Below are 25,027 nucleotides of genomic sequence, written 5' to 3'. Positions count from 1 at the left end.
TTAAAGCCCCCTGGAGAGTTTCTGAATGCTCTATGACAAATAATCAGTCATGTCTGCATTCATATCCAATTCCTTGACTTTTAAGTGTATTGTGATGTGGCTGGAGGCTAAACAGTATGAAAGTCTGCAATGTCACATACTGGAAGCATTCCTAATCATTATGACTGCAGTGTTTTTCGCGTGACATCTTCAATGCCTGCAATGCGTGCAAACAACAGTTTAGTTCCACGGGCCATTACTCAATGCCCAGTTGTCCATTCTCGACACGACAGAGCTCGCAGTTAGCAGAGTCGTCGGCACGTGTCGACATTTGATTTGTCTTTCCATCATCAGCGTCAAACGACAGGATGTGTTCGTATTTGCAGATCATTATGTAATTAATCCCCCTCTGATACCAAATGGCTCTGCTGGGTCTCACACAAATATTCCAATCTAACCCCACCCCCCCTGCAATTACAGTAAGTGGGGGGTAAAGTGCTTGTTTGGCTAAATACAGAGGATTTAGAATCTGCCACTTTAATTCGAGAGATAGCACTTGACTGGTTACTGGCAGGTTCTAGGTATAATCTAAATGTGTAACAAAGCCTGACAATCCGGGGGTCTTGCTCGTAGCTCACTGGCAAAGCATGAAATGAATTCTGACTCTATGAAATGGAATTCTTATCTGCCACTCTTTGGCCGTGCAGTCCCCCAACACACACTCCCAGGATTCCTCTTGAGTCCTGTTACCACACGTTGTGTCTGGCTAACAGTTATAGGGATGCTGGGAGCCGTCCACGCTCTGCGGTTGTGGACCCTCTCCGGCCGCGTCTGAACGGTCTCACAAAACTGTTGTCTGAACCTGGTCTTATCAGGGCGGCGTGCCCCACCAGACCTTGCTTCTGAATGAGGACCACTGTTGCCAAGTTGCTTTGAAGAGATATTCTCAGCCAGATGTACTAAGTACCAAGAGACCTCAATGAAAACAATCAAAGGGTTCCTCGAGGTGAGACAGACTTTGGTTTCTGCTGCAGCGTAGCAAGCAAGGGCAGAGATTTGGGAGAGAATTGTTTTTTCTTCTACAGTGAATCTTCATGAGCGCTTGACAAAGTGGTCCCCATGATAATAGCCTCTAGTAAAGCTGTGTGGGCTGAGCACAAACTTCGACAATCTGCAAACATTTTGTAGCACAGGTAACGGACAACAAAGCAAACAGGGAAACCGTGTAGTCTGTCTGTCTTCTTACTCGGTGGCCAAGGGTTTCAGTCTGCCAGACGTGAGGGCTTCAAATCTGGGCTCAGTTGGTGAGAGCGTGGCCCTAACAATGCCAAGGACAGCACACCAGAACACATTTAAATTCTATGAACAGATGCTAACTGATAAAATGGCTCATTTTGATTTATTTTTTGAATTTATAATAAATTAGAATTTATATGAAAACCTATCCAGAGCTTTTCCAAATAAAGGGACAGAGAGTCAGAGTCATTTGGATGTGAGTTTGACTGCATGAGAGAGTAAAAGCTGCACAGAATCAGCACAATATTCACATCACACCCACGTCATGGAACACCACACTTATGATATAGTACTTGGCACTTGTGTGTGACTTAACTCAGCTCGTTAGAAAGCTTACCACCCACAAAATTGAGACCTTCACTGCGTTTCTATATGCTTTAGTGTTCAAGGTTCTTTGCCGGCTGCTATTCCTGACTTGTTTAAAGAAGTCCAACTACAAAACTCTCAGTTAAATATTTAAGAGGTATAAATACTGACTCACTCCATCTTTCAATTCTAACTTGGCATATGGGAAGGATCTGTGAGCGTCCCTGACGGGCCTTTCAAACAGATTATGGCAGACTGGAGCCCTTCAACCAGAAACAACCACTTACCTCAAAGTATCCAAAAGATCAACTTATTGATTGTGTTGTGTTGTGGGAAATCTTTTGCTTTTACTGCCTTAGTCTTTAGATTTTCTTGACCTCAGTGGTGAGAAACGAGTGAATTTATCTCACACCTGCTTGAGGAGGGACTCATAATTGAAATAAGGAAAAAAAACACTCAATGGCTGAGAGAGACCACAAACGTAGTAATCTTGTCATGGTAATGAGCATTGGGATGAGGCAGGATACCTGGGAAATGCAAGTGTTACCAACAAAAACATCCTAAATCGATATGTTTTTAACCCCGCTTTTAATTAAGTTTGGCTCATTTACGGTGATGGCAAACCTATACAGATTCCTCACAGATACCCTCATAAACCAGCAGTAATGCTATCCAATGTATGTTTGTATTGATGAGGTATTGATGAGGATGGATCGGAGTCCGACAGACCCAATACCTCAGCTAGACTTCTTCCCAGTATTTGTTCAGGGTATGTCAATGTTGTGTCTCTGCTGGTGGTGAAATTGGGTTTTTTGCAAGAACCCAACGGCAGGACAAAAATGGCAGAAAGCTACGATTTAGAGCGATGTCAAACCAATGTTCTTTTGAATAACCTACAGTAGAATAAATAAAAGAGAAAAGAAAAAAAAACACTTCAAACCCAAAACTCTTTCAAAGGACTCAACAAAAAAGGAGAAGGTCAAAGTAAGCAAGGTGATGTAAAGCCATTCCAGGGGGACCTTTGTTCTTTCCCTTTGAATTTGAATAAAGTGATGGAAGAGGAAGAGGGGAGTGAATTCAATCCATACGGGCTGCGGTTTACTGGTCAGGTAAACAGAGGTAAGGGACACAAACACACCCACAGATGAAGATGTGCACAGAAACTCAAGAGACGAGCCAAGACAGAACTGGGTTTGGATGGAACATGTAACGTAAATGTCATGCCTGGACTGATCAAATGGTCAAAGGTATAGTGTTCTCAACAGCACCCCCAGTGGGCAGAGGTGAGCAGTGCATGCAACTGGTGCTCTCGGTGAACTCTGCACTCGTCTTGTGTCGCTCTGCCGTGTCCAGCAGGGAAACAAAAACAACCGTGATGTGGTTGTCCCAAAGCCCCCCCACCGGCTCATACGTGGGCCGTACAGCCGGCGAGGTTCACTGGTAGAAACAGAAAACGTGTTAAAAGAAGTCTACTACTTCTGCCGTGGCTCTCCTATGACCCGCTACAGAGAAATCAAATCTCAAAGAGTGCAGCCAGTTTAGACAAGCAAGCCATTCTCACAATAATAATTACTGTATATGTACACTTATCTTTCTCCACAATCTGTATTATCTATACTCAGCATTGCCAGGGTGATATCAGATGCAGCCATAATCCCTTCAATCCAGCTACATTTTCTGATTTTTAAACCTTTAATGTATTGAACATCAATGTCAAATGTTGGTTAATCTTTGCGTGCATCATAACCCTGCAGGCAGTCATTCATCTCAGCTTCTAGTGGATATTTAACTGGATAAACTGTGTGATCTGTATTTTCTATCCACCCAGCTACGTTCCTGTTATTTGTAAAATACAAAACGCAGCATGGTGGTGATACAGAGGGATGAATTGAAGGGGTGGGCCTGTCGGTACATCTGGTGACTGCTGTGTCATCTTGATGAATGGGAATCTAAATACAGTTCATAGGAGAGCCTTGGCAATCATAGAGGAGAGATGACAGTTTTGTGAGAATAGGTGTGCAAAACTGAAAGGGAAACAAAGAAAGTGCCAGAAAGGTCAGTCCTCATTGATTACATGTTTAACAGTGCTGGGAAAACAAACCGTTTCTAAATTCAAAAGGTTGGAAAAATGCTCAAAAACCAAAACAGGTAGCTCAGTTGCAGCCTTGATGCTACAGGAAAACCATTCGAGGTGCAAATATAATTTTACACAAAGTGGAGAAGGACAGATACTCATCTTACATTAAAACAAAGGATTAGTGCAGACCAAATACGTGTTCTAGTTATGACAAAACAACACCACACATTTTCAGAGTCAGTCATAGATCAGCATTTCAGCTTTGAACCCTGATTATGTCTGAGAGAAACACAGTCATAGTTCAAAGTTGGCAAAAAGTGAGATCAGAACAGAAATCAGAGCAATTCATCAAGACATTTAATTCCCCCCCCCCGCGTGTATTCGTCCCGTGTTAGTCCCACCCACGAAAGAACAAGAGAGATGACTGAAAAAGGGACTACATACTGGCTTGCAAGGTCCTGTCCGATACGTCATTGGTGAAGGCTCCTATGCCTTTGGTAGAGATGGCTGCCAGTGAGAAGTAGTACTCTGTGTTTGGACGGAGACCTTCTAGAACATATGAAGATGCAGGTCCAAACGTTTTCTTCATCTGTTGTTGCAGGGGGAAGAGAATATTGGTGTCAAGACTGCCTATCGCTTTATAAAACTCTCAGGACGTAAAGCAGGAGATTCTTACCTGGGTACCAAAACTGCCCTCTTTGTAGCGAAGCTCGTAATTGACGATTCCTTCTTTCTCGTAGGCAGGTTCCCAGGTCAGCTCAATGCTTGTGTCAGATACAGCACCGACTTGGAATTTGGATGGCTGACCGGGAACTGAAAGACACAGCAAAGATGAAAACATTTGCTTATATAGACAAGATGATGAGATGTCGATAGATGACTTCTCAGAGAAGGTACATACCTCCTTGCAGCACTTTGACGTGGATGGGCTCTGAGAAGGGTCCGTCGCCAACAGAGGTGAACGCCAGGACTTTGATAGTGTAGGTCTCTTGGGGGACCAGGCTCTGGATGGTGGTGATAATGCTGTCCTGGACGTTGTGGATCTGCCAGAGGCTCATTGGCTGCGAGTCATCCATGGTGTAATACACACGGTAGCCCTTGATCTGGCCATTGGGCTCCTCTGGCTCTTCCCAGCGCACCATCATGGTGTTCTGGGATATGATCTGTGCCTGGATGTTGCGTGGAGGACTGGCAGGGGCCTGCTCGCCTGTCCGGGTTTCCACTGGCTCGCTGGGAGGACCCTGGCCGATCGTGTTGACGGCTGAGACACGGATCTCATACTCTGTGTTAGGGTACAGGCCACCGATGCTGTAACGTGTGGTGGTTATATCATCCACGGTTTCAAACTTGCTATCTGGGGACTTAGCCCGGTACTGGATAATGTAGTAAGACACTGGGTCTGGGTTTCCTGAGTCCCAAGTGATGGTGACACTGGTGGCTGTGGTCTCGGTCACCACAGGGGTGCCTGGAGGCTTAGGGAGAGCTGTCATGGAGACAAAATGAAAGATGGGATGCCCATTGATAAGCACAGTGACTGACTGAAGAAGTTTGCAGCATAAACAGTGGAAATGCGTCAAATAACCCAAACCCACCAGAAATAAAGATAGCCATATAATCAACAAATTAAATCACAAATACTGTTATACAGTCTTAAGGACTTTCAAAATGGCACTAACAGAAAGGAACCTTCATTTTTCATCTCGTTTTCTTCAAGGTCCTCTATTTTCTGCACCTGAGCCTGAGTGTAATGAAGTGGCATCAGGTCAGGATAAGAGCTTATTTTTCGCTCAAGTTGACATTTTCAAGTCAAGCATACATGACAAGGCCTCAGAGCAAAACTGTGTCCTTTAGCATCTGTTCACATCTGTTCATTTGGACACCTTCGTAATGACTAGTTATGACACATCTCTGAAGGAAATAAACATGTTGGTATATACAGTTAAAGTACTAAAAAACTCACGCAGTTAAATATCTCTTACATTTGACAGTGATCTGTGCCACAGCTTCGATGATGCCAAGGCTGCTCATGGCCACGCAGGTATAGTTGGCCGACTCGCGGACGCTGCTCAGTTCGAGGACGTTCCTGCCCACTGGCATCTCGTCCTCCGGAGTCAGGTCCTCCGAGTTGAGCATCCACTTGACATAAGGCATGGGCGACCCCACTGCCACACATGTAATGTTCACACTGCCACCGGGCATAATCTCCTGACTCGTTGGTGGAATGGAGAAGCGAGGGGGGACCCGCCGGACTGGGAGAAGGCATGAGGAAGGGGAAAGGATGACAAAAGAGGGCAAGGGAGTCAAAAAAAATAGAAAAAGAGAGGTAACAAGAGAGGCCGATGAAAATGGACCCTTCTGAAGGAAATACTACTACAAAAAGGTTCAACATGGTAAATGTGAACTCAAACATAAAGTAAAGACTTTATAAATAAAGAATATACAAATAATGAGAAAGAATTAAACTAACAGAACTGCTTCAACAACAATATAGATTAACAATAAAGCAACGATTCATAGCAACAAGGTTCCATTGACCAAAATTTGACCCATCACAGCACAATTAAAGACACAAAAATCTATTATGAGTTTCTCATCTTTGGAACTGAACTGCTGAGATAAACCCAACTATGGTATAACCTGATCACAGAGAATAAAGGTGTGTGATAGAGGCCATGTGATAATGCTATCACATAGGCCAACATGGCAACCTGGAACTTCCTGTCCTCTCAAGCACTCATGCCGAACAGGATGTAGGCCAGTAAAGGCTTCTCCCACAGCACAGGAAGTATAGGGTTACTGGGCTATTGATCATCTCTACCAGGTCTCTAAACGCATTCTTAGCGTTAGTGTACACCTGTCTCTACTGCCTAGATCATTAAAGATGAGAAACTTTAATCAGATTTTTGTGGTTCAGGGTAGATCCACTGGACAAAGCCTTGTTAAGATCTGACACGGTTCCATTGATAGATGCAGCTATCAGTTTCACAGACAGCATGCATAAGTAGACCGAGATAAATTAAGGAGTAAATTATAACAAAACCAGATATAAAAATTGAGATAAAATGCATAGAGGAATATAACTGAAGGGTCGCTAGCATGCCCAGACAAAAGACGATTGGAGAGGAGAGAGGAGAGACAAGAGAGAGGATAAAGCATCTGAGGAGAGAGAGAAAAGGGACAGAGGAGTGACAGAGAGAAAAAAAAGAGGGGGAGGTTTGGAGGAGGGTGGGGGGGGGGGTAACCCGCTTCAATGCTGTGTAGACTTTTTTTTGTTTTTTTTTCTCCAGCTAATGTGACAAAATGTGGTAGGTGCACATTGTCACATCGCATATCCCGTTTAACACAAAATAGCTATAGAGGAACAAAGTGTGTGCCTAGGAGTACATAGAAAACTATAACTAGAAGAGTACCGAGTCAACTGTCACAGAGAGTTGGAGTCAAAGAACATAACTGGATCAACAGGGAGTAGAAATCCAGAGAGATAAAGAGAGAGAGAGAGGGGACGGGAGAGAGAGAGACAGAGCGAGAGAGAGAGAGAGAGAGGGGGGGGGGGAGGGAGGGAGGGAGATGGACAAAGGTAGAATGAGGAGGAACCTCAAACTCATGGATAGGAGCTGAAACTTTGAGTGGAAAGAATTTGATAATGAGACGCAGAGGAAGGATGTGAAAGGTAGTGTGTGTTTATGTGTGTGCATATGTGTATATACAGAGATGTATATATATATACAGATATATATACTGTATATTTTTGCGTTGGAAGAGCCGTGGGTGCGCGTGTGTACAGTATGCGAGTGTTAGAGAGTTGAGAACATGAGTTAGCGAAAACATTGTGTTCAATGAGGAGCATCCCAGCAAGCATTTCACATGTGGGGCTATACGATGGTCGGTTCTACATGCCTATGTGACTATGAGGGAGGGGGCAGCCAATAATGCTGTTTGGGTGATGGTTCAATCCAACGTAAATAGAGGCGACACAGCTTTTCATGTTACGGCCACCCTGACCGTGACACGGTTATGGGATATGATAAAGGTATAGAAATGAGCCAGGGTTTCACAGAGAGACTTGAACTCTTACTTGGTGCTCAGCATGTATGCAAACATACATCAATATCAAAATGTTTGGTGGGATGCAAAGAAGAGGCAGCAGCAGAGGAGGGCAGAAGTAGAAGTATAAAATGATGGACTAAATGGAAGAGCTGATTTGGAGACAGACAGACAGACCGACAGACAAGACAGGAAAGAAAGGCAAAGAGACAAGAGACGAGACGAGGCAGAACAGAATAGAACAGACACGCAGCAAGACAGCAGACAGGAAGACAAGAGAGGTAGACAGGCAGACAGACAGTGACAGATGAGCACGCGGACATACTGTACTGTACGCAAAGGGGTAAGGAGAGAACTTTGGGTTTGTCAGGGGAAAAGGGAAGGAGGAAGAGGGCATAAGTGGGGATAGAATAAGGAGACTGTGATTCTGGACCAAAACAAAAAGGAAGACCATGGCTCAACGTGGATTTGGAAGTCTCGCACACTGGGGCTTAAAAATCAAGAGAATCCGAGTATATATCACCTCCTCCCCCCGCCTCAGTGCAAAGGTTGCCTGGGGAGTCTGGGTGGATAGGAGGTGGAGGGGTAGGGGGGCTGGGGCTGAGGGGGGCACCAAGGGTAAGTAGCATTCCGAAATACACCATGTCAATCCAAGTGGGATTCATATGATTGTTTCGTGGGACAATTGGACTGTTTCTAACACACACACACTCTGAAAGGAATGACTACATGCATGTGGTAAGGACTAGATGAATGCTAGTAAATAATAGGAATCTGGCACTGTGTGAAGCATCCAAATGGTGATTTTACATTCACTTTTATCTTGCTACATGTGTGATTACAGAAAATACTGCTTTCTGCTTGTGTGTGAAATTATTCATAAAACATCTGCACACATGACTTGTTCTGATTGATTCAAACGTGGATGGTGACCTTCTGAAGCCAGCGTTGGCCTATAACACCATTTCTTTTAACACTAATACTTATGCTCCTCTGAAGTGCCCTGTGTGTCTTTTTTTCAGCCCTGTAATTTGCGAGTAATGTCAAATTATTTTGTTAATTTGAGAAAGACATGACCTGGCCTAGAGCGCAAATCGTTCATGACTGACCTTTGAGGAAACGGCCCTTTAAGCTGCATAAAATCACACAATGTGAAATCCTACTTGGAGAAAATGTCAATAGAAAATGTAAATGTATTCTTTACTTACAAATGTCAACTTAAACCTACAACACCCCTTTTAAAACTAAAATAAACCTACAAATCCTGCCTTATTGTATGTAAAATGGTTTTAAATGACAGGAACGTGTGACATATAATGCTTTGTCATAACAGACGAGGTTATGAAGTACAAGAGGGAGATTTTCTAAAAAATACCAAAAACAAAAGAAAAAGAAAAATACAAAAAGCCCACACAGGGTCTGAAAATATGTCACTGGTTCTCTATTTTGTTGCAAATAAAAGCGCCTCACTGTACAACAAAGGTGGAAGAGCAGCCCATTCCTTACACGGACATGCATGGGTGTGGCTATGGCATGAGTGACTTATACAGTTAGGTGTGCCCCCATCCACTTGGGCAGACACACAAAAATAACAAAAAAGTACCCAATACAATGCAAAATGTCACCCAAGCCCATCCAAGCATGCCATTCATTCCCATGTATAGCACTGATCCAGACACACACGCACATAATCAAATGAAAAGGAAACAAATCAAACAGAACAAATCCACAAAAAGGAACTATGTGTGGACAGCATAGACGGTACCAGAGTGCCGCTGTGTTAACAAAGAGGTGTGTGTTAATACTATTAGATGATTTTCAGCTGGGGTTTGTCTCTACGAATTTAGTCTCCAATCGGAAAAAAAGTGAACTCTGAATCGGGGCCCAGTTTTTTTTGAGGGACACTTCTGATCAGATCAGAGTGTGTCCGGTGGCGCTCTCCTCTCCCTGGGGCTCAGGACGGTCAGCCAATGGACCGGGAGCTGTAGTGGCTGAGTGAATGAGGTTTCCCACAGGAAGATGTCTCCTTTCACCTTTGACTTTATCTACACCAGCTGTTAACCAAATGTGCTGCGCATTTGGATGAGAACTAGCCGGAGTGACTTATAAATACTGTACTATACATTAAGCCACTGCGCAAAGAAAAGGCCCTGCTAGGAAGATTTGCGGTTCAAATGAAATCAAAGTGCTCTAAGGACAATGTCAACAGCATGCATGTGTGTCTGATTCATGAATACATTTGATCTGTTCTCACAACAGGAGATCAAGAACTCAAGGTCATTTATACTTCTAGTATATAACGGAGGACAAATAATAGAACAATAAACTGAGTAGACATTTACTAACGAAATTAACTGCGTTTGATGAGTGACGACTCCCATTAGCTAGACACAGGGCTGCCTGGAATAACTTAATGTTCAGGTGGGGTGCTTAGGTCTTTAACGCGAATGGTTTAAATAAACTCTCACAAGGTGTGTGTGTGTGTATTGATGTTTAAGATATGCGTGCATGACACTCTTCTACCTTCATGTAACACCAGTGAAACAAAAGACAATAAGAATCCCAATTGCATGGACACGCTCCTCATTCACAGAGACCAGGAGCCCAACCGGCCCATTTGGAATTTAGAGAGTAATGAGAGGAACATAAAAACATATACCTTTCTTGTTTCAAGCCCCAATGTGGAGAGAAAGACAACTCAAGAAGCCTTACAGTGGACGAGGTGAAAAGCAGTCGAGAGAGAACGCCAGAGTACTGCACTAAGTTTAATAGTGGGCGGTGTTGGAGGGATTTATGCCAAAAAACAAAGGTCAGAAGGTGGACATTATCGGCCATTTTGGTGAGGCATTCTGTGCTGCCCCAAAATGAAGGGGGAAGCCAAAATAATGTGCAGCCTTTAGTGTCACCTTGAAGCTGAGATTACACCCTCTTGCTGCCTGAGGACACAGGCGCAGTATGGAGATCCTTTAGTCACACTTGCTGTGTAAGGCCTACGACATTTACATATAAACCACAGGGGTCGGCCTGTATTAACATACCTTGGCTGCGCCAATGCTAAACAGTCACTATGGGTGGCTCATCAAAATGGAAATTATTACCTAAAAGAAACTGACAGGAATGTCTTATAATAGCAAAGGGTGGATTGAGGGGATTTCACTTTTTCTATTTTCTTACAGGTAGACACAGCCAATTGGTACTGCAGGTACGTCCCCTCACTGTGGGGATGTTACCAGTGAATCCTAGCAACCAGATTGGACAAAGGAATATTTGCTTGTAGATTAAGAGGGTGGTGAAAGAAAATGGCTCCTGATACCAACATGAGTTTGGAAAGGTGTCTACTAACGTCAGGACTCCTTCAGACAAACGTCTAATAGAGATGGCAGGATTTTGCTTTGGCCAGTGAGACATAAGGTGTAATCTAGCTTTCTTTCCCAACATTACACACAAATGCATAGCAACACATGCGAGCACATTCAAAACCAGGCAGATATTGTAGGAGGGCAACCATGCACATGCCTTCATAACAGCACAGTCTTTCTGCATCACTGTTAGACACACTTAGAATTCAGAATTAGACCTAAGGTTTAGATGCGGGTTTGATGCTGTCAGGTTTTCTGGGTTCTCGTTTTCCTTCAGTGGCACTGTGCCATGTTTGGAGGAATTATGTGACAGGTAACAATAAGGGAATATTGACAGGCAGCTTTCACTGAGTGTCTTTTAGGAGGCAATTGGTGAAAATTGGTGTTGTAAGTGTGAAAGAAATGTGTTTTGTGTCTGGGATGATAGCTACAAGGGATGATTATATCTTTCTGTATAACACTACCTAGATGGGTAACCAGCAACTACTGCCAAGGTGCCTTTGTGTTCCAAAATACTCAAAATGGACGGATCCCACGAGCTAATGTAACAGAGGAAGGACAATTGTAGGTTTGGTACGCCTTCAACGGCAAACTAAAGGCTACGCCATTTTATATATATAATTATAGTTTTATGTGCTGATGGAGCAACAGAAATCTACTTTACAGAGACTGTGAGCTCTCACCAAAGCGTAATTCTCAGCACATCAGCTCACACATAAATATCAGCCACACTCAGAGGAGGCAGACAGGATAGAAGTGTGTTATCTCTTCTTCCTGAATGAGTGAGCTTTCTGATCCGTGTTGAGGCACAGGTAATTCCCATCTAAAGCCCTGCTGCTTCCTACAAAACATCTATTTATGTATCAAGCCGAGATCAAAGAAGCTGCAAAATTTTACTTCTTATTTCATTTGGCTTCTTCTCACCGAAAACAAACAAACAAACAAACAACAACAAACTAAATATTTTGTTGTCATCCAGTGTAGTCTTTAATCAGTCTGAAGATGCAGCACTGAAAAGATCTCTGTGTGTGTGTGTGTGAACATGTCTGTGTAAATGCATGGAGGCAGGGGAGACTGAATAATAAATCCGATTCTGATTGAGTGTCATGACTGCTCGGGAATACAAACAGCAGTCAGTCAACAAAATCAAGCACTAGCTGCCGCCATTTGAAAATAAAGAGCATCTTTGTGCACCCGCTATACAACAGAAAATGTGATGTCGAAGTCATTATATTGTTATTGATCCACACGACACTATAAATGGCATCCCTTAATGGCTGGGTGAAATCACCATGGAACCCAATCAGGCCCAATCAGGTCTAATTTTTGCGATAATGGATCGCTATAAACAAGATGACAGGAACACTGGCTGTATACACTTATTATTTCATTGGCATTTGCACTTTGAGACTCAAGAAGCAGAGCAGCATCATATTGAAACAAATCCCACAAACGGATGAACCACAAAAAGACAGACAGTTTGAACAGAAAAGTAATTTCAGGAACAGAATCCAAACGGAAAAGAAGAATGCACAAATGCAAGACTTATAGTCACAACACAAAAAAGGTAATGAAACAAAAGGAAAAGGCAAATTAAGGGTTGTATCAGGGTAAACACTAACCGAGGAAAGAGAACAAAACAAGTGATCAAAACACAGGGAATGCAGAAAGAAAAAAGACCAACACGGCCAAAAGGGATCCCGTATAGGCATGCAAGCGCAGTTACATTCTCCCATCGTGCGGCAGGCTCTATTATTTCAACATGCTGGGTTTCCATGACAACGCGTGCAAGAAGCCTTTTGGTGCAGAAGCAATACCAGAGGATGCAAAACGAGAAAAGGCCCCACAATGCAAACAGAAAAAGTAAAGTCACAAAACCCGAGCTAATCGGGTTTGCTTTCATTTCTTCCTTGGATATAAAGTAAATTTTCTTTCAGAGTCATTTAGCAGTTTGGATTATTTGGTTAGGATTTTCTTCAAATTAGTCATTAAATTGAGCTTTGTAACAGCTAAATACAAATGTGGTAAATTCAAATGTGGCTTATAATTCAAATGTGGGTTAAAAAAAGTAAAAAAGAAAAAACACACCAACCTTCTCGAAGCTCTGGGGGATGTAAAGGGGTTGATGCAGAACACAATGACATGAGGAGAAGAGAAAAATAGGGGAAACACAGAGAGAGTAAAAAAAGCCACCTCAAGGTGTTTAGCTGCAGCTACATTTCCCTTTTCTTTCATCCTCTTTCCCTCTTTTCCCTTTCCCTGCTATCAGTGACACCCGTCTTCATAATACACTTGCCTGCCCCCCCCTCCCATTTAAATAAGCCTTGACCCAATACAATCAGATTCACCCCAGTGGCCGCACTGTCGCCTTGTAAGGAAAAATAGTGGGCCACCACTGGAGTCAAATCAAGCGTACCATACTCATAATTCAAAACTTCACAAGCTCCTTATAGCCACGAGGAGAGGCTCCTTGGTGGCTGTGTTTGCTTTTGTTAGAGAAGGAAACCAAATAAAGAGAAAATAAAGAAAAAACTAATGAGAGATAGAAAAAATAAAATAGACAGTTTGTGCTGAAATTAGCAGCTGCAGTTCAAGACGGTTACAGTGGGATTTTGTTAGAGGCCAATCAGGAATCTATCCTCACAGATTGAAAAGAGTGTGTTTACCACAGTGAATAAGAATTTTTTCCCAATTTTGTTTACTGAAAAGTCGATCCCCACCACAGCTGCTAATCTCATGTGCAATTTGCTTTGTGAACAAAACATAGTCAACATCAAGTATCAGAATTGATCGACAAAGTTAACTGAAAACAGACAAAGATTGACACCATCAAGGCATAACAAGTGTGTTACATAGTGCAGTGAAAGTATCTGAGGAGTTAGGACCCTAGTGTTGGCTTCTAAGAGCATGCTGATGGAGCCAGTGTTTATGGAAATTGCATGAATTGTTGGAAATGATCTGAGGGCATCGCTGTGTTGGACTGACCAAGATGAAAACACTAACGTCCCACTGCTGTGTCAACCAAGTGTTCCCGTTATTGATATTTAATCATTTTTGTGGAGCTCTCGCCTCAAATTTGCAGTGCGCCTCTTAATTCCTTTCGGTGACGAACGCGGACAGCTACTTGACATTAAGCGTCAGGGACCACGAACGCCGACAAGAGGAGGCGCTTATCTCGATGAGCCTCTTTTCGCCCTTTCGGTCCCTCGCGGCGGAATTTTTCTTACCAGCGCAGCTACTTCACAGGGTATGATAACGGCAATAATAATGAAAAAGCAGCTCCCTGACCCATTTTATAATGTCAGGCTGGTGAATTATTAATCGGGAACAAACTTATTTGGTACACAGCAGAGGGAACAAACCGAGTAGATACTGAGGCATCTTTATTTAATATGCACAACATAAATAATACACGTCCAAAATGCATCTGCTTCAATTTATTAAAGCTCCCTCAATGGGGATTCGTTGTCGTTTAGCATCAGAGGTAGAGAGTGGGCTTTTGTCTTCATTGCCTCTTTCCTATGAAACTCAACGTTGCATGTGACTGATTGTTTCTCAAAACTTCACTTTTGCTGAAACACACCAGGCAAAATGACTACTCGTCGTAAAACGCTTTAACCCCAATGCAGCGACAGGAGAATGCTACGGATATACGCTCCAGAACACAATCAAGAAGAAGAGTGACTGCAGCACTTATAATCTATGTAATACACAGCAACCAATTGTGTTATTGGACCACTTTTTAAAGATTCACCACAATTAAAAGCCTTTTTTAACCCCATAATCTGCAGAAAGCTAAAGGGCTTGCGATTTTGATTGATGGCCACTAAAACCTTACCACTCAATCAAAATCAAAACTTACCGTCATGCTTCTGTACCTGGAAAAACAATCAAAAAGAGGTGCTTTCCCACTCTTTCTGCGTTCCATAACTTTGCCCAAAGAGAGAACAACTTTGCGCACACAGTTACAGATGAAAGTCAGCTAACAACCGATAAAGTAAAGACATACGGCTTGTTGTGCTACAGATTTCCTTCCGAGTGAGTTGGGGAGGGCATTAAAAGACAAAACGGAGCAACATCATAACAGAAGAGAGCATTAGTTGGTCAATTATAGTTTTACACTTTGAAGTTTCAGTGCATATGAAATTGCATTTATGGGCAGGCAATGTGATCAATTATGTAAAATTTATATTACTTGGGTAATACTATTTTGCACAAGACATCTGTAAATACAGCTGGGCTAGAATGGAGGCAATTATCATTTGTTAAACTTGACAGAAATGCCACTTAAAGCTGAGCTGCACTGTGCAGACATGTTAGTTAGACAGAGAGGATGTTTTTTTTTTTTTTTGGCCTGGCTCTGGTGCCGGGTTGCTCCCTACCTCGCACATAAAGGTTAGCAGGGGACGAGTAGCGCACGCCTTCCACATTAGACGCCACGCACTCGTACTTCCCCTGGTCCGTCTCCTCGCTGTTCTCGATCTGCAAGGCACCTGGGAAATTACAACATCCGACAAAGACAAGAAGGGATGGGCGGACAGAGAGACAGAGAGAGACAGACAGACAGAAAGAAAGATAGAAAGAAAAAAAAAGCAGGGAGGACATGATTAGTTGATCTGTCAGTGACGGTGTCTTCATGAATTTCTTAGGACCATTTTCGTTGAGACCCGTTTCTTTCTGAAATTCTTGATGTGCATCGCTGTGACAAACCGGATTCCTTTCCTACTTCAGATGATACATTTTTAACTCTGTTGATACACACAACTTTAAAGCAGCGATGTGGACGACACAGTGATGTACATGTGATGACAGGTGATGGAGTCGGGTGTTGAGATGGTCCTGTAGACTAACAACTAGACTAACAAACTGTCCTTTGCAAAGCACTCGCCCAGGGAGTGTGTGTGTGCACAGGGGAGAAGAGAGGGTCATGGGAAAGTATCCAGACATATGGCTCACTGCGTCATGTCAACAAGAGCCAGGCTGGCACGCTGCTTAAAACAGTAGGCCAGACTTCTCTGGAGTACCACAGCTCAAAGAACAGCAAATTGTGTGATAACTTCTTACCAGTACAAGGAGACATGAAACTATACAGATAAAGATGTGTTATTGGAATTATATATTATTAAATTCCCTTTCACTTGTTAATCCACGTGTCTTGATTTTAAACAGTTCTCCAGCATGTTGAGATGTGATGCAATTTTACTCCTAAATGTTGCCACATATACTTATATATCTCGTTTTTGTTCACATTTAGTGCTTTCAAGAGCCTCTTAGGACTCATTTGTCACGACAGCAAGAGCTGCATTTCTAATACGGTTTCGTTTGTATGTGCAAATAAACTCAACATAAATGCTCGGCAACAACATTGGAGAGCGGGAATATGGGAGGGAGGAGAGAGGTGAAACAACAGGCGTCAGATCAGTCCTTGTTAGAGCGCTGTTGACGGCACTTCCTGATGATATCATTAGGGCTTCTGGCTGGCTCAGCAGACAGATTGCAGTCCAGGCCTCCCTGACAAACACAGCACCGCTGCTCGTTAGCGTTTAGCCAGGAAGCATCAATACGCCAGCCGCTGCCCGGGATGCATTGTAATATACCGTAACCTACTCCATCACATCAGCAAGAGGAGTGAACACATCGTCGTACAAGGCTACTACTGAGAAACATTGGTCTAATAAAGATTTTCAACTGTGCCACAAATGAGACCATCGATCCTGTTAATTATAATGATTAGTCTTACTTCACCTGGAGCACGGCTGAGTACTCTTGTAGTATTTTAAATCTTTCAATCTGAACTCATCTATTTCTCCTATTCCCTTGTATATAGTTCTATATAACAAGCACAGCACATTAGATTTTGATTATTCTTTGCTATGATATAATTTGTTGGTAATGTCAACAGTTGCCTAGGCAACAAACTCACAACAAAGTAGTATGCAAAGTACTATGAAAACATTAAGGTCCACACAAAGTGCAGGACCAAAGCAACCAGGTAAAGAAGTGAAAAAGGCCAATGTTCCAAAATTATGTGAAATATCACCAGGCAGACAAACAGAATAACTGAAATTATAGTGGAATATGATATTTTAGATCATTCTTGTCCTCCAGAGGGAGCTGTTTCTGGCATGGTGTTCATGAACCAAATGTAAAATGCCTACCTGCAGCATGCAGGTGGTGAAGTCATCCTTTGCATTTATGCAGGGATCTGGTTTGGATCTCTTTCATCTGAGCTTGGAACAGCAAATGCCAGCCTGGTGCCAGGTGGTTTGGAATTTGCTCTGATGCCTGCCACCTCAACACCAGAGGGACCACAGAGTGTGGACTGAGTGAAGTTCAACTCCAGGTGGAGTTTCCAGAAAGCTCCTTAGATCCTGAACTGAATTCTGAATTCTTTGTCAGTTTGAAATAAATTAAAATCAACAAACTTCTACTCCCCTAAAAACCGTGCTGCTGAATGGCTTAGGATGAGGAAAAGCCAACTGTCATCAGCCAAATCAGTTGAAATGTACTACAGTTCATCTTTCATCATTCCATGAGTACCAACACGAGCACCGTCCGAGTTCAACCAACACAAATTGTCTGTAGCTAAAAATAGCATTGAACAAATGTCGTCTGAAGGTGACCAAAGCACAGCCAGCCACACGATGACAAGCGATAGATAACGCGCCAAACCCAATTAACTGAGAACCAATTAAAGCCAACACTGGATCCTGTGGATTACAGCTCTTGGCAAAAGAGAGAGAGCAATAAAGAGAGCCAAAGAGTGAGTTTCATCTGTCCCTCAATGTCTTCGGTGAAGACTCCTCACTAGGTAGTATTAACTATTGTTTCTGAGCCCTGCTGGACTCATTACACAGTCTAGCCGTTATTGTGAAGTGTGGCTGTGAAACAAACAAAGACGCCTTCAGCTGGGGAACATGGAGAGAGGAAACAGATGGGAGGAAGAGAAGGAGGAGGAGAGACAGAGAGAAGGTGGGAGGATTAAATAGAGGAACAAGAGAGTGAGAGAGAAAAGGAGAGGCAAAGAGAAGAAGAGGAAGAGTCTGATGTGACAAAATTAGAAGACAAATACACAACAAGAAAGAATATGATGGAGATTGGTCACAATTCCAAATTATTTGTTGTTACCCAGGTGAATATCGTCATGTTAAGTCGCTTTGGATAAAAGCGTCTGCTAAATGACCGTAATGTCATGTTTAGAATGAGATGAAAGACAATCTGCCTCCAGACCATCATCAGAGCAATGTGCAAACCATTGACCTGTGGAAGCTGAAGACCTGAACTAACCAGTCAGGACTAGTGAATATCAAACTTACTACTCCTTAAGTCTAAATCTACTCATTAAGCATGTTTAAAGCACCTATATGCGTATTTTGTCAACAAGATAATAACTCCTTGTTTCCGCAGACTTGATCTGGTTGTAAAAATATTTCATAAACAAAATCCAGTGAGAGAAGGAGGCGCAGAGAAGGTAAGAGAGTGAGGCCACAAGAGAAATCTAAACTTTATTGTATTGTGGATGCTTTATTGTCCTCTTTGTGATTCAAATTTTTTTCATATCGTCTCTGTATATTTTATCTTTCTTTTGTATTCTCTCTCCAGCCTATTACAGTCTCAGCCTTGTTTGTTTGTCATTTTTTGCAGATTGTATATAATAAGAGGAATTTCAATCCGGAATCAGCTATTTTTTAAGAACGCGTGTTTGTGTATGCTCTTTTTGTTCACCGGCTTTGATGTGGTATCTCTGGTAGCACTCGCTTCCCACAGCTATGTCTCTCTTTCTTACCCTTTTCACTTGGCTTTATGTTTTTCTTAAATGACGACCTGCTCTGTGCTTCGCTTAATTGCACTTGATGCTGCATGCGGCTCAACCAGAGTGCGAGTGGCCATTGGCATTTTTTTCTTAATCAGAAAAAGAAAAAGCCAAACGCTGAGAATTATCGTGTACAATCGCTGTTAAAAAAACAACAGCGTCACTCACAAAATGGCTGCACAGTGTTAATGTAATATGTTCTCTAGGGGCTAGTGACATGAGTCCTCTTTCCAGCTGTTACGTCTTATCACAAACACAACAAGCTAACCACCAAAGGCGAGGAATGCTCTGATTTCAATAGAAACATGAACAACAGACATGGTTCCCCATGGACTGAAACAGTCCCGGACACTTGAATAACTAGAACTAAGAGACAGCAAAGTGAATAACATCAATGTGAAGAACTAAAGACTGTCTGTCTCTTGGACAGGTCTGAATATTTGTCTGATTCATCCATAATTTGTTCAAATGAACACAAATCGGGACATTCTTTGTAGTTGTACAGCGGTAGTCCAATAAGTGTGTTTTTCACGCCTACGTGGTTTGGTCCAATTCAATCAGACTCAAGCTCCTTTCCCTCTTGGCTACAGTTCCTTTGGGCAAATCTACACACAGCAATCCCACTTGGACGCAGACCAAAACAAATGCAGGTAGAAGAGTTTGAGGAGGTGGTGCGGGCCCAGAATCATGTCAAGCATACTCAACATGTTTCCAATTTAACATATTGAAAGGAACACATGTTATTTTTTGATATAATAGTTTCTGCATACCATTTAACATACAACATTTCTGCAACTCTCTGTGTCTTGCTCAAGGACCCTTCTAAATGACACATAGATGTTGAAGTAGCTTTTGTGGGAATTGAACCTGAGACCTTGCAGTTACAGAACGGCCGCTCAGACCACACTGGCAATCAGTAAACCACAGGCACTGCCGCCCCTGTCGAGCAATAACTCAAGCTTTTCTGGGTCAGAGGAGGAAAGATTGGTGAAATTCTGTCTTCCTGTCTCAGCCATGACATACGCTGCACCATTAGGGACAAAACAGGGGCCACAATTCTGGCAAATAAAGACGGTGGAAATAATGACATCACTTCAATGCGGACCAATAAGTCGACATTTCGACCGAAATTATTCTTTCTGCCCCCCAACACTGACAGCCCCCAATCTCCACTACCCACTCGGCTGTCTCATCGCATGCACTCTGCCTTCATCCATTCAATAAAGAGGTCGGTAATAGGCAGGAGGTCTGGGACACTCGTCGAATCTATGACAGGCGCCCTGGTTAACAGCACCGCATGCTGCAGGATGATCTGATGAGGAGCGTTGAGGCGGCAAGTAGTGATAACAGAGACACCTGCCTGGGCAGAGCTCAACTTTCACAGGCTTTTGATTCCGGCTCAGACATTTTTTTGCACTCAAGCTGTTTGGAATGGATACCCTGTGCAAGTACTCGTAAAACATACAACCTTTTTCTTACCAAAACATTGGCAAACAATTTAATGTTTCCCATAAAAAGCAGCTCTTCTGGCAGGGTCTATTCAGTACGAGAGGGAGAATTTTGGGATATTTCACTGGGGCGCGAGGGGTGAGGATGGATGATTCATTTCAAAATGTCTGCCCACGCCCATTGCAGCCTGGTAAGAGCTTTACCATGTGTACCCCCTCAGTCCCATTTGTGTAATTTCATTTGTGTGCTCCGCGGGTTTTGATTGATGCGTTCAGGTCATCAAAAAGAAGGCTGGCCAAGTCACCCTCTTCATTTCACATACTCTTCCTCTTTCCTCTACCTACTCAGGACCACACTGATGGTCCAACATCCTTTTCATCAATTTTTCAGTCAATGCCAGTCCACGTCTCTCATTAGATCCCCCGTTTTCATCTTCTCTCTAGTCATTTCCTCTCATCGCTACGATGCTCATTAAAGCTCCACTACGGCGTAATTACAATTTAAAAAATTGCACTCCTCTGTGCCTTAAACATGGATACGCACTAAAGATAATTTAAGCATGAGGAAAGAGCAGGGAAACACTCCAATTACTCCAAAGTTATGCGAGTGCTCGTTTAAACAAACAGCCTTCAACATGATGTTCTACAACTGCACCATCTTCGTTTGAATAAGTCTGAATATTATTTCTCGTCTTATTTCTCTCGTCTACAAACTTAATCAATCTCTGCTTTAAACACGCAGCTTTAACAATCTGCCTGATTGTTAAAGACGGCTACTGTGGCTCCATGGCAGCGAAGTCTGGACCTGCTCCGGTCTCTCTTGTCTTTCTCTCCCTCTGTCTTGTGTCCTCGCTGTCACTCGAGCAAGCTCTGCTGCCACCCCAAGGTCATTACACTGCGCTCGCACCTGCATGAGGCCTCGTGTGTAATGCCATTGTTGTCATCGCCCATCTGCTAGCTTGTAATGCTCCCATGAAATCCATAATGAAGCAGGCAGGGAGTCCAGCCACGCTTCCAGCTATTGCATACGTCAAAGCCGATGCTTACATACCTTTACATTGTTAGCAAATAGAGATGAGGAATTTACCTGGACCTCTTAAATGGAGTGACTAAGAGTGACTAAGCACTAGGGAGGGAGTGTTTGACCGACAGAAATGTGGGTGGCAAGGAAGAATGTGTTATATTACCAAGGTGATTGTGGACAAAGGACTTTACTTAGTATGACATCCACAAAAAAGGGAGCTTGCCAATCGTGTTGACCACCAAGAACAGTTGGAGGGACCATTTTTATACTTAGCTTGGTCTTGCTCTTAGTTATCACTTGTTTAGTGTTTTATAGAGCCAATCACACAACAGAGATACTCAGAAGTATCCAATTGGATGTAATCACAGGTCATACATGCTAATTGCCAGCAGAGGTTAAAGATAATCCCCAGGCTGCTACACTGAGACCCTTGAGCAAATCAATATTTTATGCACTCTGCTGTCTCTTGTTTGTCAGGATAAATATAAAGAAAGCTCCGGACACCTGCTCCTGACATACAAAATGAGGCAGTGGTAGAGAGTTAGACATGGCAGAAAATTGGATTGTTAACATTTTCAAGAGCTCTATTTTCACCGAGGCCATTGCAACAGGAGACCAGGGCTTTTTCAAATGCATCCATTATATTTAAGGGGAAGGCCAAATGTATCTGTATTAGTGTTGAGGTGGACTAAAACAGGTGGTCTAATTTCACCAAATTTCACCAATTCCCATCCTCTCATCTCTTTATGTGCTCCCATTTCCCACCCAACTTCAAACTGATGTGTTCCTTGGTTTCAAATACACCCCCCTTCTTTTCTACTAGGCATGGATTCTTTCTGCATAAGCTCCATATATCCCTGTCGACACGGCAGGCTTGGTTCGCAGTAGCGCACTGGGAAGAATTCACCTTTTCAGGCAGCTAATTTCATTATGCAAATGAAAAGTTCATAAGTCACACTCCCTTTTGTTCCCTGTTGTATGATTTATGAGACCTCCTTATTCAAACAAAGCAGATGCAGGGGGCTGCTGCCTGAGGCTAAGTTGGTCATGAGTGTGGTCATGAAGAATCTCATTTACAGATTCTTATCATGCATGGTGTGTATGAAATGGTTAAGGATGAAAGACCAAACTCTTACAGCTGGAGTTCTACTGTCAAAATGGATCAGCCACTAACTGATTTACTTACAGCACCGGACTAATGGTGAAATCAAAAGTGTTTGTCGCATCCTCTTAAATATGAAGACTTACGCATGGCAAAATGAGGTGTTTACTTACCTGCTCTGCCTCTGGAATAAAAGCCATTTTACAACAACAAACAACAACAAAGCATATGGCAAAATCCCACTTTGCCTGAAAATGTACATAACTGAAATAAAGTGAGGGTAGAGGAAGAATTATTTGACACTTTTGTACAATTCATAAGGGTCACAGTGCGTAACTTAACTCTGTGCCATTTCCTTTTGCATCTCGGTGTCCTCATATTCAGTTTCTCACAGTATAAACACTGTGATACACAATCTACTGGCAGGAGCAAACTCAAATGTAATTCATGCCAGCTTCTGCTCCACCATGCCAGATGCATCTCAAGCCCGGAATCATGAAAGTGAAGGAGTGGGTGCCAGAACATAGATAATGTGGCTGTTGCTCTGGTGGTGGTGAACGGAGGGCGATATCAAAGCACAGAGGAAGAAGGACGAAAGGAGGATGGAAGGAGTGCGTTATCAGTTTACACAGTATTCATTAGCCGAGGCCGATCAGCAAATATCTCCCTCCTCTTCCCAATCATCCACCCACCGTCGCATGGCCGTGTCCAAACAATTTAAATGGCAGGGATGCAAAGCAAACAACACCCCCACCCCCATTCCTATACCATAACCAACCTGCGACACAGTTTCAAATCGCTCAGTAATTTCATGATGTTGATGATGAGAAAGAACAAAAACGCAGAGCACCCACAAGAGAGAAAGGGTTGAAGAATTACACACCAAAGATGAGATGGACCATTGAAACACGTGAAACACATGAAACACATGAGACGAGGTTCACAAACAGACGGAGCACACAGAGCAAACACAGATGACATATTGGTGTTAGTGGTTGGCGGTTGGCCAGCGTTTCTCCTAAAGGTGGAGATCGTCTTTCCACTCCAACATCTTACCATCAGCTTCAGGTTACCTCATCAGCACACTTCTATGGTTGCATAGATGCATGTGGAGAAGTCTGGATGTTCTAACAGGTTCACACATTAATAAAATGTAACATACTGTCTGTCTACGTTGAAGACACATAAATCTATTACTGAGGATATTGTATTATGTCCCTTATTACTTTTTTCCTTTTCATTGTTTAAAAGATTTAGTTTAGGTGGTTAGTCCATGATTATTGTCATTAGTTACCCCTTGGTTTGTTCTCATAAATGTAAACTAAAGACATCTTACCTCGAATTGGGGTACCCTCTGGAAGAGATATAAGAATGAAGACACAACATCAGTTTAGTGAAAGGTGAATTTTAGTAATAGTTTAGAGGTCTTAGTTGACTTGGAGAGTGTATCACTGGAACTAGATTATGAAAGCTCTCAAAGGATTTTCAGAGATGGGGACTTATGGGGGAATGTGCCTCGCATTGCTGGTATCACAAAGGAATATAGAACCTTATACTGCAGGCACACTCTGTGGCTCTCTGGCTTTCTCTTCTTCCCCCTCCTCACCTTAAAACTATTAAGAGAGGAAACATAATGCTTCATTGGAGGAGCCCAAGAAGCTTGGGGTCCTGGCTTGTGATATCATGGCTGCGACTCAGGGTGATAAGGCGGAGCAAGAGAGGATTGGCTTTAAGTTGATGCGGATTGCTCCAGTGGCATAAGCCTGTTCCCGACCAATTGACCTTGAATAGGGGGTCAGTAAAGCTGTTAGTGGCGCCAATAGAGTACACTGGGTATCAGTATTTGTATGTAACAGAGGGAAGGATGGAGTCTCCACTGAACTAGAATGTCAGGCCGTATCTCCAGGCAACTGCAATTTAAATCAAAGAGATTGCAGCTCTTATTTATCCTACAAGTCGTAAACTGTTTAACTGTGACAGATAGACTCTTCACCTCAAGCATCACACGTAACCCCGTCTCTGTGGTCATTCAATTTCCTGCCTCTTTCCATTGTTTTTATCTCGCAGCACACTGTGGGTTTCTGTATTTTTTTCTTTATTCTCAGACTATGTTGCGTCACATGTCTGTCTGCGAGCCTCATGCCATTAGAGACGGCAATATATTGATCCTATCTGGTCAGGAGCTTGTGGGCTTTTTGAATACAGCGCTGAGTTGTTGTAGCAATATACAGCGCAGCTCCCTCTGCCAAACATGAATTCATTCCTCCCTTATTTGCCTCTCCTTTTCTAGCTCTCTCTGTCTCTGTCACTTGCTTTTCCCTCTGTCTTAATCTAAAGATGACTCAAGGTAAACAGACAAAAGCGAGCCACTGGCTTCCCTTGAGAGTGTCAGCAGGGCAACGCCAGCTCAGTTGAGGTGCCCTACTTACCACAGAGAGCCCGCAGGTGCACATCTCAGGGTAAAGGGTACCGACCACGCATTTAGCTTTTCACTACAAGCCTGTCCCCTGCGTATGTGTGTACAAGCATCCAGGTAAGTATCCACCTCTACAGCATCATACACCAGCTGCCTAAAACAT

The 25,027-nt window shown here is 43.0% G+C and overlaps 1 protein-coding gene across 3 annotated transcripts in view; it reads right to left on the bottom strand.

Annotated features, from left to right (window-relative positions):
• The window catches only part of ptprsa (protein tyrosine phosphatase receptor type Sa), a 190,901-nt gene that overhangs the window by 50,305 nt on the left and 115,569 nt on the right, over window positions 1–25,027 (bottom strand). For all 3 annotated transcript variants that reach the window (XM_076153086.1, XM_076153085.1, XM_076153087.1), the window contains 5 exons: window positions 15,444–15,554; window positions 5,638–5,907; window positions 4,560–5,141; window positions 4,335–4,471; window positions 4,103–4,247 (listed from right to left, as the gene is read on the bottom strand). In XM_076153086.1, the coding sequence (XP_076009201.1) occupies window positions 4,103–4,247; window positions 4,335–4,471; window positions 4,560–5,141; window positions 5,638–5,907; window positions 15,444–15,554 (1,245 nt within the window). The remainder of the gene's footprint in view (window positions 1–4,102; window positions 4,248–4,334; window positions 4,472–4,559; window positions 5,142–5,637; window positions 5,908–15,443; window positions 15,555–25,027) is intronic.

Source organism: Genypterus blacodes, unplaced genomic scaffold (genome assembly GCF_046128005.1).
Source record: "Genypterus blacodes isolate CSIRO-AG114 ecotype Tasmania unplaced genomic scaffold, CSIRO-AGI_Gbla_v1 ptg000058l_1, whole genome shotgun sequence".
Taxonomy (NCBI): domain Eukaryota; kingdom Metazoa; phylum Chordata; class Actinopteri; order Ophidiiformes; family Ophidiidae; genus Genypterus; species Genypterus blacodes.
The sequence above is the reverse complement of the archived record's forward strand: the minus strand, read 5'-3'. Positions and strand labels throughout refer to the sequence as shown.